Source organism: Phragmites australis, chromosome 20 (genome assembly GCF_958298935.1).
Source record: "Phragmites australis chromosome 20, lpPhrAust1.1, whole genome shotgun sequence".
NCBI classification, from domain to species: Eukaryota; Viridiplantae; Streptophyta; class Magnoliopsida; order Poales; family Poaceae; genus Phragmites; species Phragmites australis.
In genome coordinates this window covers 11210993-11223410 of record NC_084940.1, presented here as the reverse complement: position 1 = coordinate 11223410, position 12418 = coordinate 11210993, and the positions used below count along the sequence as shown (strand labels likewise).

Here is a 12418-nt window from a genome sequence, read left to right as displayed (position 1 = left end):
GGGCCGAAGTTTCAGGCAGGGATGGTGCACCGCTGCTGCATGCGCTGCGCAGGGCAGGAGCTAGCGCACATCCATCCATCCATGGGGCCATGATCCATGCATCACCCAACCACCCCTCAACACTGACATGATGTCCATGAAAGGCAACTCGGTACGAACACACACGTTATCTGTTTCGATCTATTTCTATCATCTAATATTTATCTATCTATTTATTTTTTTATATTTTATAATTTTTTTCATCTACAACTCTAACACTTATATATCTTATAATTTTTTTATCTACTCTTCTAACACGAATCTCAACGTAAATAAACGATTTTGAAAGCTCACGTCTGCAAGGGCTAATGAAATTTTTCACCCCTCTTAGGTCCTTACGAGCTTTTGTTGAAAAGCGATTTTTACTAAAAGCTGTTTATAGTTTATATCAGAAACTTTTGTTTTTTACGAGAAATTTTTTAAATTCTCAGCATAAACTTTTCAGAAAAATCACTCATAACTTATCAATTTTTAGTTCATTTTATCAGCTTTTTAAAAATCAATAATAAACCAACATTTTAATTTTAATTTATTGTTTTATAAAGTAGAAACTAATAATAAACTATATCAAAATGGACCTTAATTCTGCTCGCTTTCCGTGCGTCAAGAGCGAGGAGGCGAGCCCAACCGCGCACCAGCAAGCACAGACACGCACCCAGAGCGCGCGCGGGGGCAGAGACGAGAGAGAGAGCGCTTCACATGCCGTTGCTGGTTGCGCGCAATAGAAAACGCCTCCCCACCCGCCTGCACGGCGGGACGAGTTGGTAGCAGAGCTAGCGCATATATCCCGAGACGACGAGCGACAGCGGCGGATAGAGAGAGATAGAGGAAGGTTTTCGTAGAAGCTTAGCTATTCATTCCATCAGCTCGCTGTCTGGTTGACTTTGTTTGGTGATTTGGGAGTTTCTTGTCTCGGGTTTGGTGCGTGATTGCTCGAGCGCAACCGATCGATCCAAGAGGGCGGGTGATCTATATGTATTAGGCAGGCAGAACGGAGAGGTTGGCGTCCGGTTTTGTCGTGGATGAGTGCGGCTGCGTTGCCGGTGAGTGACCGAGCGAGAGGAGGAGCAGGAGAAGGAAGAAGATCATGGAGGCGGTGAGGAGGGCGGGCGGGCGTTTCATTCTTGCGGAGGTGATCAAGGACGGCGGTGCCGATGGGTTCTGGGGTGGGGGTCGGGGTGGTGCGCTGTCTCGCGCGTTGGCGGAGGGGCCCGCGGTGGACGCTCCGGCGACGGCGGGGAGGGAACCGGCCCCGGCGTCGATGGCGGCGAGGGTCACGCCCGCGATGCTGTTCGTCACGGTGGTGCTGGCCGTGGTGCTGCTCGTCGCCGGGCTTCTGCACGTCCTGCGCCGCCTCTTCCTCAAGAGCCACCACGCCGACGCCGGCGGCGCGGAGCGGCAGCTGCAGCACTTCTTCTTCCCACCGCACGAGGACGGCGCTGGTGGCGGGCTGGACCAGGCCGCCATCGACGCGCTGCCGGAGTTCGCGTACGGCGAGCTGTCAGCCGCCGCCGCCTCGAGCAGGAAGGGAAAGGAGAAGGCGGCCGGGCCGTTCGACTGCGCCGTCTGCCTTTCCGAGTTCGCCGACGGCGACCGCCTCCGCCTGCTCCCGGTCTGCGGGCACGCTTTCCACGTCAAGTGCATCGACGTCTGGCTCCGGTCCAGCGCCACGTGCCCGCTCTGCCGCGCAAAGCTCTCGGGGCGCCACCTCGCCGCCGCCGCCGCGGACACGTCGTCCGTCGAGCCGGACATCGAGGAGCAGAAGCAGCTGCAGGAGGCGCCAAACGAGGCCGTGAGCAGCGTCGTGCTCCCCGTCAGGCTCGGCCGGTTCAAGAACCCCGACGACGGCGAGGAGAGCACCAGCGCCAGCAGCCGCCTCGACGCGCGGAGGTGCTACTCCATGGGCTCCTTCCAGTACGTGCTCGCCGACGAGCACCTACTGGTCTCCGTGCACCTGAGGCATGGCAATGCCGGCAGCATGGGCGACGGCGCCGGCGTACTCGCGGCGAGCAGCGACGCTGACCAGCTGGGCAAGAAGGTGCTCGCCCGCGGCGACAGCTTCTCCGTGTCCAAGATCTGGCAGCGGCGCGGCAGCGACAAGCGGCTCCCGAGCCTCTGCGCCGGCGACGACGACGGCTTGCCGTGGGCGCTGCCGGCGAGGGATCAGGCGAGCACTTGCACGAAGCAACAACCCGACACTCGATCATCATAGACACCTACCGACACACACACATACACACATGTATGTCTAGCTTCTCGTCGATTAGCGGCCAGCAATAAGCGTTTCTCGACAGAATTTTGGTGGTAAAATCATTCGAGTAGCCATGCAAAAAGAAGCATCTTTTTGGGTGATCGATCTTGTTTTGCCTTTTTCTGTGCAATATCATGGTATATCATAACTGAACGTTCATCCCAGGTTGCTAGCCTACAAACTTTTGTACTTTGACTGTAATATTCTTGCGTTTAATCTCCTCGAGCTCGTTTGAACTGTGCAACAAAGGGATGGCCGGCCGTTCAGTCAGTCAGCCAGTCAGGTTTCTGTGGCACTGTCCCATTCGAAGTTCACTGGCACTGCCAAGTACAGTACCAGCAGCCCATCGTAATGGTTGTTCGACAGGTGACATCTCCTCTCACCTGTCTTGTCCATGCTCACCCCAGGTGATTAGTGAAGGTGAAGAGGCGGTTGAATGGATGGTTAGGGGAAGAGTTATGAACGATGAAAGGTTGCTCGCCAGCTAACTCATCTACTAACAGTAAAACCCTGCAAGCTACTGTACTCCATTTCTAGCTGACGGCCATGCTCTCTGCTCTTGCAGTTGGTTGCACAGTGCAGCCCAGTAACTGACACTCGCTGGTCACTGGACCACGGCTTGGAGATGCATGCATGGATCATGAGGGGTTGGAATCCAAGTGGGGCGGCGCAACTGGTATTGTAGCGGACCGTACTGTCAGTATTACTGCAACATTAGGCTTGGATTAATGGCGATGATTCCAGATTCCTTGCTGTGTCTGTTACGAGGCCGGTTAGTTGACCTAATACGATTTCAGTCAGTTACGAGGTGACGATTCCAGTTTACAATTTCACCTCAGATTTAAAAAATTTATGTTAAAATAAAATGATTTAAGTATATATTTTTGTATCAAATAAAAATAAGATGATTCAACCAAACACTCTAATTTTAAACCTATAAATTTTTAGAGCTAAAATATCTAATTTTAAAAATTATTGGAATGCCCTTAATATGGTGAAGCAGAGACGGGAACTGGGTGCAGCCGTTTGTTTAAGGTCATCGAGGTAAACGACTGGGCCAATCTTTTACTGACTCCGATCGGAGCTGGTACCTGAGTGCCGATTGGACATCAGAGCACGTGTGACTGACCGGAAAACGATGACCAATCTTACTGTAACCTCTAAATTAGTTTTTTTTCCTTGAATTGTCAACGTGTCAGTTCTAGCCAAAACTGAGATATATATATATATTTGATTATTTATAGAGACTCCGTAGAGTCGTTAGCCTAGCATGGCTTTCGAAGTGAGAGTGATCACATGACCAGACCCTGCAGCTGTCAGACATTCAAACTGACAACCAGTGGCGGAACTGGGTTGTGGTCAAGTGGGCCGTAATCCTCCCTGTTCCAATATAAACATATAAATTAACAGCTATACGAAATGCTATTTAGGTACATCTGTCACATATTTCTGCTATTCAGCCTCTGCTAGAGACCAGCTCACTTTACTGGCTCCTACTGATTTTTGGTCCAAGCTTCGCCACTGCGGACAACTTGCTTTGCGGCAGGCAGAGTATCATGGCTCAACAGTTCCTGGCTCCTGAGCAACCAAATCGAGCTCAGCTGTCGATGGACCTGGATAGGAAGAGTAAGCTGGAGAAAGATGCATGGAGAGCACGAGCACTAGGCACACTGTCGTCGTCGCCTTTGGAGTGCTGGAGCCAGAGACCGTACGGTTTGGGAGCTAGATAGCTCCATCTGCATGAAAGTGTCTGCTACCTTTTCCTCTGCAACCTTTTGCGGTCGTTTTCGGCAGCCACAAGAACCAACCGGTTGTTCGTAGGCCGGGTTCGGTGTTTCCGGGACCGGCCGAACCGCAGACGCTGGAACATAGCGGAAAAAGGAAAGGGAACAGTTGGTGACAGGTTTACAGCCAGTTTACAAGAGTTTTCGGGTCATATTCTGACAAAATTCGCGTGCTACTTTGTTTTTGAGATTGGTGTTCAAAATTCCAAATGTACTATTTTAGCGAGAAAGGAAAACAGTCGATAACAGGTTACAGGCCGGTTCATTTTCAGGGTCACGTTTCGCTGAATTTCCTTGTTACCTACTTTTCAAACTGGACATGTTTAAAACTTCATCATATGTATGTAACATAAAGTAGTATGAGCATCATGTGCAAAATAGGGGTCAATTGGGACTAATATTGTGCCTGAACCGACAGGAACCGGTACAGAAAACCGGTTTATGAGCTGGCTCCCGGGGAACTCCTGAACCCATCCTGAACACCGGTGGTTCCGCTTTGTCTGTCTGTCTGCCCTGCTGATGCTTTACGGCGAGAAGCACGAGACCTTATGTACAGGCAACATCACTTCTGGTAACAAGCAAGTAGTCCACACTCCACACTATGCGGAGTACAGACAGCTAACAATCCGGCAACCCCACACTCGGTCACAGAAACAAGTAAACGTCTCTTTCTCCCCTCAGGTAGTATAGGGATCAAGTGCCCGGCACTTCACTATCACAGCCATTAATTTCTCACCGGTATGTGGGCGAATTGCAGCCTACTGATACTGCGCTAATCAGCTCACGACAACTGTTTGCCCTTTGTCTTGTACACTGAAACAACTTACATGATGGACCAATATTCTAGACTCTAGAGTGCATCACAGACGTCAGGAGCTAGTTGCAACTATGTGCAAGGCAGGAGCTATACAAGGTCCAAGGCTTTTCTCCTTGGTGCTCCAAGGGTTCAGATGAGGAACTTACAGGTTGTGAGTGCTGTTACCGCTGTGTATGCTTCATATCAGCTGATTTAGAACTCCACGCGACAGTTTGGTTTTTGAATGATGGGTAGCTAGCGGGCGTTGGATATTTGACGATGACAGATTGAATAAGCTTTGCTTTTGATAAATCGAGCTAATTGCTCGTGGATCGACTGGCAACCTCGAGCATATCATTGAAGGTCGCATGGCTATGGCTGACAGTATCCTTTCGGGACGAAATGGCTGTTACACCTTTGAGTAACCTGATCACTTCACAGCAACCATCGACGTAGTACTTTGCTTTGCTGGCCTTCCGGCCAACCGAGCAGGCAAATACCTCTGGATTGGCGGGGAAAGCAACATTGGAGGTAGCATTGTTGATGCTCTCGAACATGTCCTCATCCGAACGATCATTACCAATGCACATCAAAAAGTCTGGTGCTTCCCCGTTGTTGACCAGCGTCTGAATGATCTTGTCAACGACAATCCCCTTGCTGATTCCCTGTATCAAAAGATGGCATAGTTACTCAGATATTGCAAGATTCACCAAACATCTGGATCATAAATTGCAGGAAGCAGTTGCAGAATATATGATGCAATACCAACCTGAGGTTTAACTTCTACAATCTGATGGCCACGCTTCACGACCACAGGTTCATTTGCTAGCACACGCTCAAGGTGGCCCGCTAGCTCCTTTGCCTGACAGGAGCCAAAGTCATGATCTGTGTTCTGGTAGTGCCATACTAGAGCACTTTCCTTTCGTTCTATGAAGGACCCATCAGTTGTCTCCTCATATACGTGCATTACAGGTTCAGCAATGTGCTTCCATTCAGAATCTAGACCTGATGAGCTTGTTTCCCATTCAGCTGCTTTGTTCCATCTGCAAGAACAAACATGGTTAATCACACATGCTAATTACAGGAAGTGAATCACACATAAGATGCAAGATTCTCTGATCGCAATACCTGGTAAAGTATCCATGTTCAGCAGCAATACCAAGATTCTCGCATGAAGCAAACCACTCGCTTAGTGAATCTCGCCCTCTTCCACTGACTATAAATACAATGTTCTTCGGATCATTGCATAATCTGTTAAGGATAGATATAAGTTCTGCATTTGGAGCTTTGTTAAGAGCCGACTGGGGCACAAGGGTGCCATCATAGTCCAGAAATATCACCCTCCTGTTAGCCTTCTTATAAGAAGAACCAAAGTGCTCTTGCGACAGTCTTCTAAACCCAGGGGACAGAGCAATGACTCTAAAATTCAGACCAAACCCAGTTATCCAACACCTTCGGCTATAGTGCTCCTTGCATGCTCTCTCCAGATCCTGGGAAAAGCTGCGCGCCCAGTAAGCAACATCGTGAGACCTAACATAGCGATAATGCTTTTCATGGCGCAGCTTCTTCTCATACTGTGTCAGGTCTGCTGCACTATATAATGCATCAGCCACGTCTTCAACACTCCACGGATTTACCCTGAAAGCACCACTAAGAGATGGGGAGCAACCCACAAACTCGGACACAATTAGTGTGCTTGTATGAGGCAAGCTCTTATCAACACCTCTGAGCTGATCAATCTCCTCATTTCCCTGCCTGCAGACAGTGTACTCATATGGTATTAAATTCATACCATCCCTCACAGCGTTTACAATACAACAGTCAGATGCAGCATAAAATGCAATCTTTTCGTAGGAAGGTATGGGATAGTCAATAAGGACAACAGGCTTGTAATCAACAGAACCATACTTATCATTTATCCTTTCAGCTACAGATATGGCTTCATTTATTGCTTCCTCAACATCTTTTCCAGTGCTTCGTGCAGGGTTAATAATCTGTACAAGGACAACCTTCCCTCTAAGCTTAGGTGTTCTCTCCAAAAGAAGCTCCAAACCAAGCAATTTTAGACTGATACCTTTGAAGATGTCCATGTCATCAACACCTAACATCACCAACTTGCCCTTATATCTGTTCTCAATTTCTTGAACCTTGCGAACTGTAGCGGGCAACTTCAACATAGACTCAAGCCGGCCAACATGTACACCTGCAGCAAGGATCTTGAGGCTCACTGTTCGGCCAAAGTACTCTATACCAATGTGACCACGTTTAGACTCATAATTAAGGCCTAACAGTCTGCTGCAACATGAAAGGAAGTGGCGGGCATAGTCGAATGTTTGAAAGCCAATGAGATCAGCATTAAGAAGCGACTTTAGGATTTCATCCCGCACTGGCAGAGTCCTATAGATTTCAGAGGAGGGAAATGGGCTGTGGAGGAAGAAACCAACTTTGATCCGGTGCAGCTTCTTTCTTAAAAAGGTTGGGACAAGCATAAGGTGATAATCATGAACCCACACACAGTCATCATCTGAATTGATTGCCTCCATAACTTTGTCAGCAAAGATTTTGTTGGCCCGCACGTAGGCTTGAAAAAGGGAGCGGTCAAAGAGTTCACCTTTTTCATGGCAAATAGGAAGCATATAATGAAAAAGTGGCCATAGTTGCTGTTTGCAGAAGCTGTGATAGAACTGCTGCTGGAGGTCAGCTGGGAGAAAGGTAGGTATGCATTTGTGTTCCTTGAAGAGCTTTTGAGAAATTTGATCTTGCTCACTAGGATCAATGTGAACCTTTAAACTACCCACATAAACAACTTCAGTCTCAATTGGAAAACCATCTTTAAGTTGGACAATAAGTTGATTATCATCCATTGCAAAGGACCACTGTCCGGTAGCTTCATCTTTCGTACAGTTCAGAGGAAGGAAGTTGGCTACAACTATTTTTCTCTCAAGACAAGAAGGCGCAGAACCAATGGAATCAACATCAGTATTAGTTTCCCAATCGGGATTGGATATGATGCCAGGAGAGGTCACCACACGAGGAAGAGATCTAAAAGGTTGTTGGAAGTCAAACACATCTTCGCTGCTCATATCTAGTAGATTCGAATACGACTTCAAAACCATGGTTCCTGCAAAAATACACCAAAGAATACAAATATTTAGGCTTTTACAACAAAAAATATTACCTTTAGGGACATGAATTATGATAAGAACATATGAACACTTTAGCGCACACACTGTTTATTTTCTCAAACATAAAACATTACTAACATGTTCATCTTCCTTACTAACCATCTAATCCATACTAAAAAGTCTAACTCATGGCTTATAGTTACCTTGGCAAAAACGAGAGAGAGAAATACACAAAACATTACTAACATGTCCATCATCCTTACTATCTAATACATACTAAAAAGTCTAACACATGGTTTATAGTTAGACCTTGGCAAAAACGAGAGAAAAAATACTAGAAATATTCCGCAGAATATCCATCCCTCAATCTGGTGGGCCCTAATTACAACAAATACTGCAATTGACTATTTGAACTCAGAACATGATGAAAAGCAACTGAAAAATAAGAATAGCCCTTGTTATGATATACTCAAAGTCAAATTTGAACTGTGAAAGACAAGGAATGTAGCATACTAATATTCGCCAAGCAGTTATTCGGCCAATTGATCTAGTTAAAGGAAAGACTCAACGCATAACTAACTGCTACTAATGTGCATGATCTGGGACTGAGTTGATTCAGTATTTCCATTCTCGATTTGCATTGGAAGATCACAAGTTATTTTGAGCCAAAAAAAAGTGGATAAGAAATTAATGTCAATGAATAAAATATAAAAGAGCACACACAACTTAAAGTATTTCCATGAAAATAAGAGCATAAACAACAACAAAAAACTTCTTTGGATGTGTAGTAGATACAGAATAATATAGTGATAAAGCAAACATGAATGAACTAGTGGCGTGTATAACAGAATATTATACTCCAGGGAGTAAATGCAAAGCATATGAAAATAGAAATTACAATACTCCAGTTTACACTGTGAATTTAAGTATTACTAGTCGAAAGCATATCATGATTTGCTTCAAAAGTTCCAAAATAAAGCATATCTACCTTCTCAAGGCCTGTTTGGTAGAGCTCCAGATCCAAGAATTCTTGGAGCACGGTATTCCTAGCTTCAGAAATTCGTGGAGCTAGAGCTATAGGTACACCAAGGGTGTTTGGGTGAACCATTTTGTTTCCATTTAATCTAAAAATAGAGAGTTAAACCACCTTATCTTAGCCTACAAACTCAAGATCTACGTGGCGCTGAGAGTTGAAGCCATACCAAGCAGGGCCTCATTTAGGGCCACAATATCCAATCCAGCCATCATTTAAGATAATGGACCACACTCTCCAACCGATATAATACAAAAGGACAAATTCAAGGACCACCTTCCAGCAGCATGAGGCAAACAACACTTGACCTAGTCATTTCCTTCTCACCAATCACAAATATTACCACATAACTACGATGTCATACCACCTATGCTAATGTAACGTATCTACCTGCAAGACCTGACATCAACCAGGACATGTCATCATGCCAAATGAACTGACTCATACATAAACTTCAACACCTACTTGGTAAGGTCCGTCCTACAACATACTGATACAGACAAGGCAAGGTGGTCAAAAGAGATCTATCCCAATCCTGTTCATTCTATTTGGCAATAGCGTGTCAAATGCAACTGGCATTGCCATTAATGCAAGTAATATATGTCCAAAATCCAGTCTGTTACATGCTCTATTACAGTCTCCTACAGCACAACGATTGTTGCTCAACATAACACCATTTGGCATGGCTATCAGGATGTGGTGGTGACCAAGCTCATAGCACAAAAAGGTACAGACTGAAATTATTGGGATTGACCTTCCTTGCTGAGACAACACATGATGCTGCCTAATAATGGTGAGACCAAGAGTTAAATATAACAACCATCATACGAGACATCAGTCAGATCAGCAAGCAGCAGTGCACCTCTTTATTGGATATTTTGAGGTCTAGAGGAAACAGCAGAACTGTATGTTCCTGCCATGACACAAATATTTGGGCTAAAAACATAATTGTGCCTACTGCCTACAAACCAGATCTAACATAACCACAAAAACATTTTAGGATTAAGAGCTGAGCAAGCATATCAAGGGGTTCATGGCATACACAATTCATATCCACATACATGGCATGAGTGCTGAAAGGCTATGTCTATATAAAAAATGTCGTAACTGCATAATTTATAGAATGATGATATGCATCTTGTTCCATTTCCGTTACTTTCTTTCCCCACTTCGAGTAGGGATAGCTACCAATTATTAAACGCAAATGCAAGCGAGATAAGATGAGCAATAAGCAGGCTTACAAAAAAGCGGCGTGAAAAATAAGACATTCTTCGCATCAATATCCCGCTCCCCTAACTCAGGCCTAAACTAAAGCAATTTCGTCCATGAAGAAAAAATATCGCATAAGACCATCAAATCAATCAGAAGCTAGCCCCTAAAGATTGCTCTTTTCCTTGATTCAAAAGCAAACCCGCTCTTCTAACCTATAGGAAATTAAGAACCACGGGAAAAAACACTGGAATGGGCCAATGAACATCGGGATCAAGGAGAGGAAGCCTTTCTCACCACAGCGACGAATTTAGCCACTCCCCGAATCCAAATGCCTGTTTCTTGGCACCGCGTCCTCTTCTTCCCCTCTACTTCCAAGGTTTCTTGGCTCTTGCTCCCACCCACCACGGCAAAGCCCAAGCAACAGAGAGAGAGAGGAACAAGAACACAGGACTGCAGGAGATGTTGGGACACGGGATGAAAGGAAATGTCTTCCGGCTCGTGAGGCTTTGAGGATTCGGAGGCTGCCTCTTCCTTTGGGAAAATCGCAACGGGCTCGGTTGGACGGTTCTGCCCCTGGCGGTCGTGCCGATCTACGCGAACGCCACCGCGGATAAGATCACGCTGTTCTTTCTCCTCGTGCTTATTATATTTTTGACGTCTCCATTTTGCATTGTGGGTGCTAGTATTTTATTTCGGCATCCAGAGAGAAATTCCAGGTCAGATGCTTGGTGCTTGCAACTGATTTGCATCGTAATCTCCGTGCTGATTGCACGTATTCTTATCAGGTCGATGTCTCCCTGAATTTTTTATAAGGATTAATTTCGTTTTCGAAGCCTATGCGAAGACTGGGGCGTGGATTCACAAAATGTTTTTATGTGACTTCGTCGTTGCAGGAGTCGAACGATGGGCTGCTCGCTAGAGAGAAAAAAATAAATAAATTACAGATAAGGTCGTCATAACAATTGACGTCGACCTGTATTTTTTTTCCTTGTTTCTTAAATAGAGAAACGTGGAAGCTTTCTATCTTCGTGCATATCTTTTAACTTAGGTCTATTTGATAGAGTTGTAGCATTAAAAATTTTTAGGATTGATCATCTCTGTCTTTAGAAATTTTTAAAGCTATGGAAAAATTAAGGTTATTTGATTTAGACATCTTGTTTTTATTTTTTATTAAAAATAAATATTTAAATTACTCTATTTTATTATAGAAACTCAAAATATTATATAGATCTTAGAACTGTAGCTCAATCAAACGTGATCTTATAAAGTACTAACAATCAAGCTATGAAATAAACTGATTACTACCGAGATTTTAATTTTCTATAGTGCCTATACATCACTCTAGCACCATCCAGCTAAGCACCTAGATACTGTCGAACCACATGAGAATTTTCCTCCGAGACTCTCTCTCCAGAATCCCAAGCATCCAAACAGCTCAACTGAACAGTTCTTGTGTCGTAAAATTCCTCGTAACTCAGTAAACATGGCTTGGCAGCTGGTGATAATGTCAACGGACAGTAATTACAGTCCGCAAGAAGGGAAGGTAAGATTCTTGACAAGAAGAAAAAGCAGTTCCTCCTCTTCCATCAAGAGCAAGAAAGAGCAAACTTGTGAACTGTGATTAACCACTATTGGAGTATTGGACACATAGAGATTAGCATGCCGTATGCCCGTATACATAACTTGCAGAAATTAGCAATCGCGAGGCCAGTGTGAATTTTATTTAAGAGTTTTATTTAATCCTGGTAAATGGTGACCTTTTCGAGGGATAGTTAAAAAGACGATTAGATGAAGCCGTTGGGAGCACTCTCGCGACACGGCGAAGGTGTCTCCTCTCATTAAGATCCACGAAAATCCTTCAACCCCCATAACAGATCTTACTTGATAACTTTTTTTTCGAGTCCCTGCACTTTCCCCTTTTCTATCCTCTCTGAGCCAGGTTGTACCACCTTCTCACCCAAGATGTGAAAGGATCAGTTTCAGAGATCTCAGATCTGTAGCTCTAGAGGTTGTTCTCCGGCAGAATCTGTAGTTCCCTTCCCTAGATTCGCTGCTCCAGAGAGTCGTCGTAGCTACGGGCAACCTGTCTGATCAAGCTTTGATGGATCCCCGGGCGGTGACAATTGTCTTGTTCTCAGAAAAGGCTTTAGGGGCAGTCAGGAGCTTCTCCATCCTCGG

At 45.2% G+C, this 12418-nt stretch overlaps 2 protein-coding genes across 3 annotated transcripts; one reads left to right on the top strand and one right to left on the bottom strand.

Annotated features, from left to right (window-relative positions):
- Positions 1 to 693: 693 nt before the first annotated feature.
- On the top strand, positions 694 to 2393 carry LOC133901850 (RING-H2 finger protein ATL46-like). Its single transcript, XM_062343382.1, has one exon. The coding sequence runs from the start codon at positions 1127 to 1129 to the stop codon at positions 2249 to 2251; it is 1125 nt and encodes a 374-aa protein (XP_062199366.1). The 5' UTR covers positions 694 to 1126; the 3' UTR covers positions 2252 to 2393.
- Positions 2394 to 4719: 2326 nt separating this feature from the next.
- On the bottom strand, positions 4720 to 10780 carry LOC133901362 (probable alpha,alpha-trehalose-phosphate synthase [UDP-forming] 10). Of its 2 annotated transcripts, none has more exons than XM_062342716.1 (4): positions 10535 to 10780; positions 5999 to 7991; positions 5640 to 5913; positions 4720 to 5535 (listed from the first exon to the last, which is right to left on the bottom strand). In XM_062342716.1, exons 2-4 carry the CDS (start codon positions 7984 to 7986, stop codon positions 5188 to 5190), a joined length of 2610 nt encoding a protein of 869 aa, XP_062198700.1. In that variant the 5' UTR covers positions 7987 to 7991; positions 10535 to 10780; the 3' UTR covers positions 4720 to 5187. The 2 variants fall into 2 exon arrangements, with proteins under 2 accessions (XP_062198700.1, XP_062198702.1); XM_062342718.1 differs by lacking the exon at positions 10535 to 10780 and adding an exon at positions 8984 to 10512.
- Positions 10781 to 12418: the final 1638 nt, after the last annotated feature.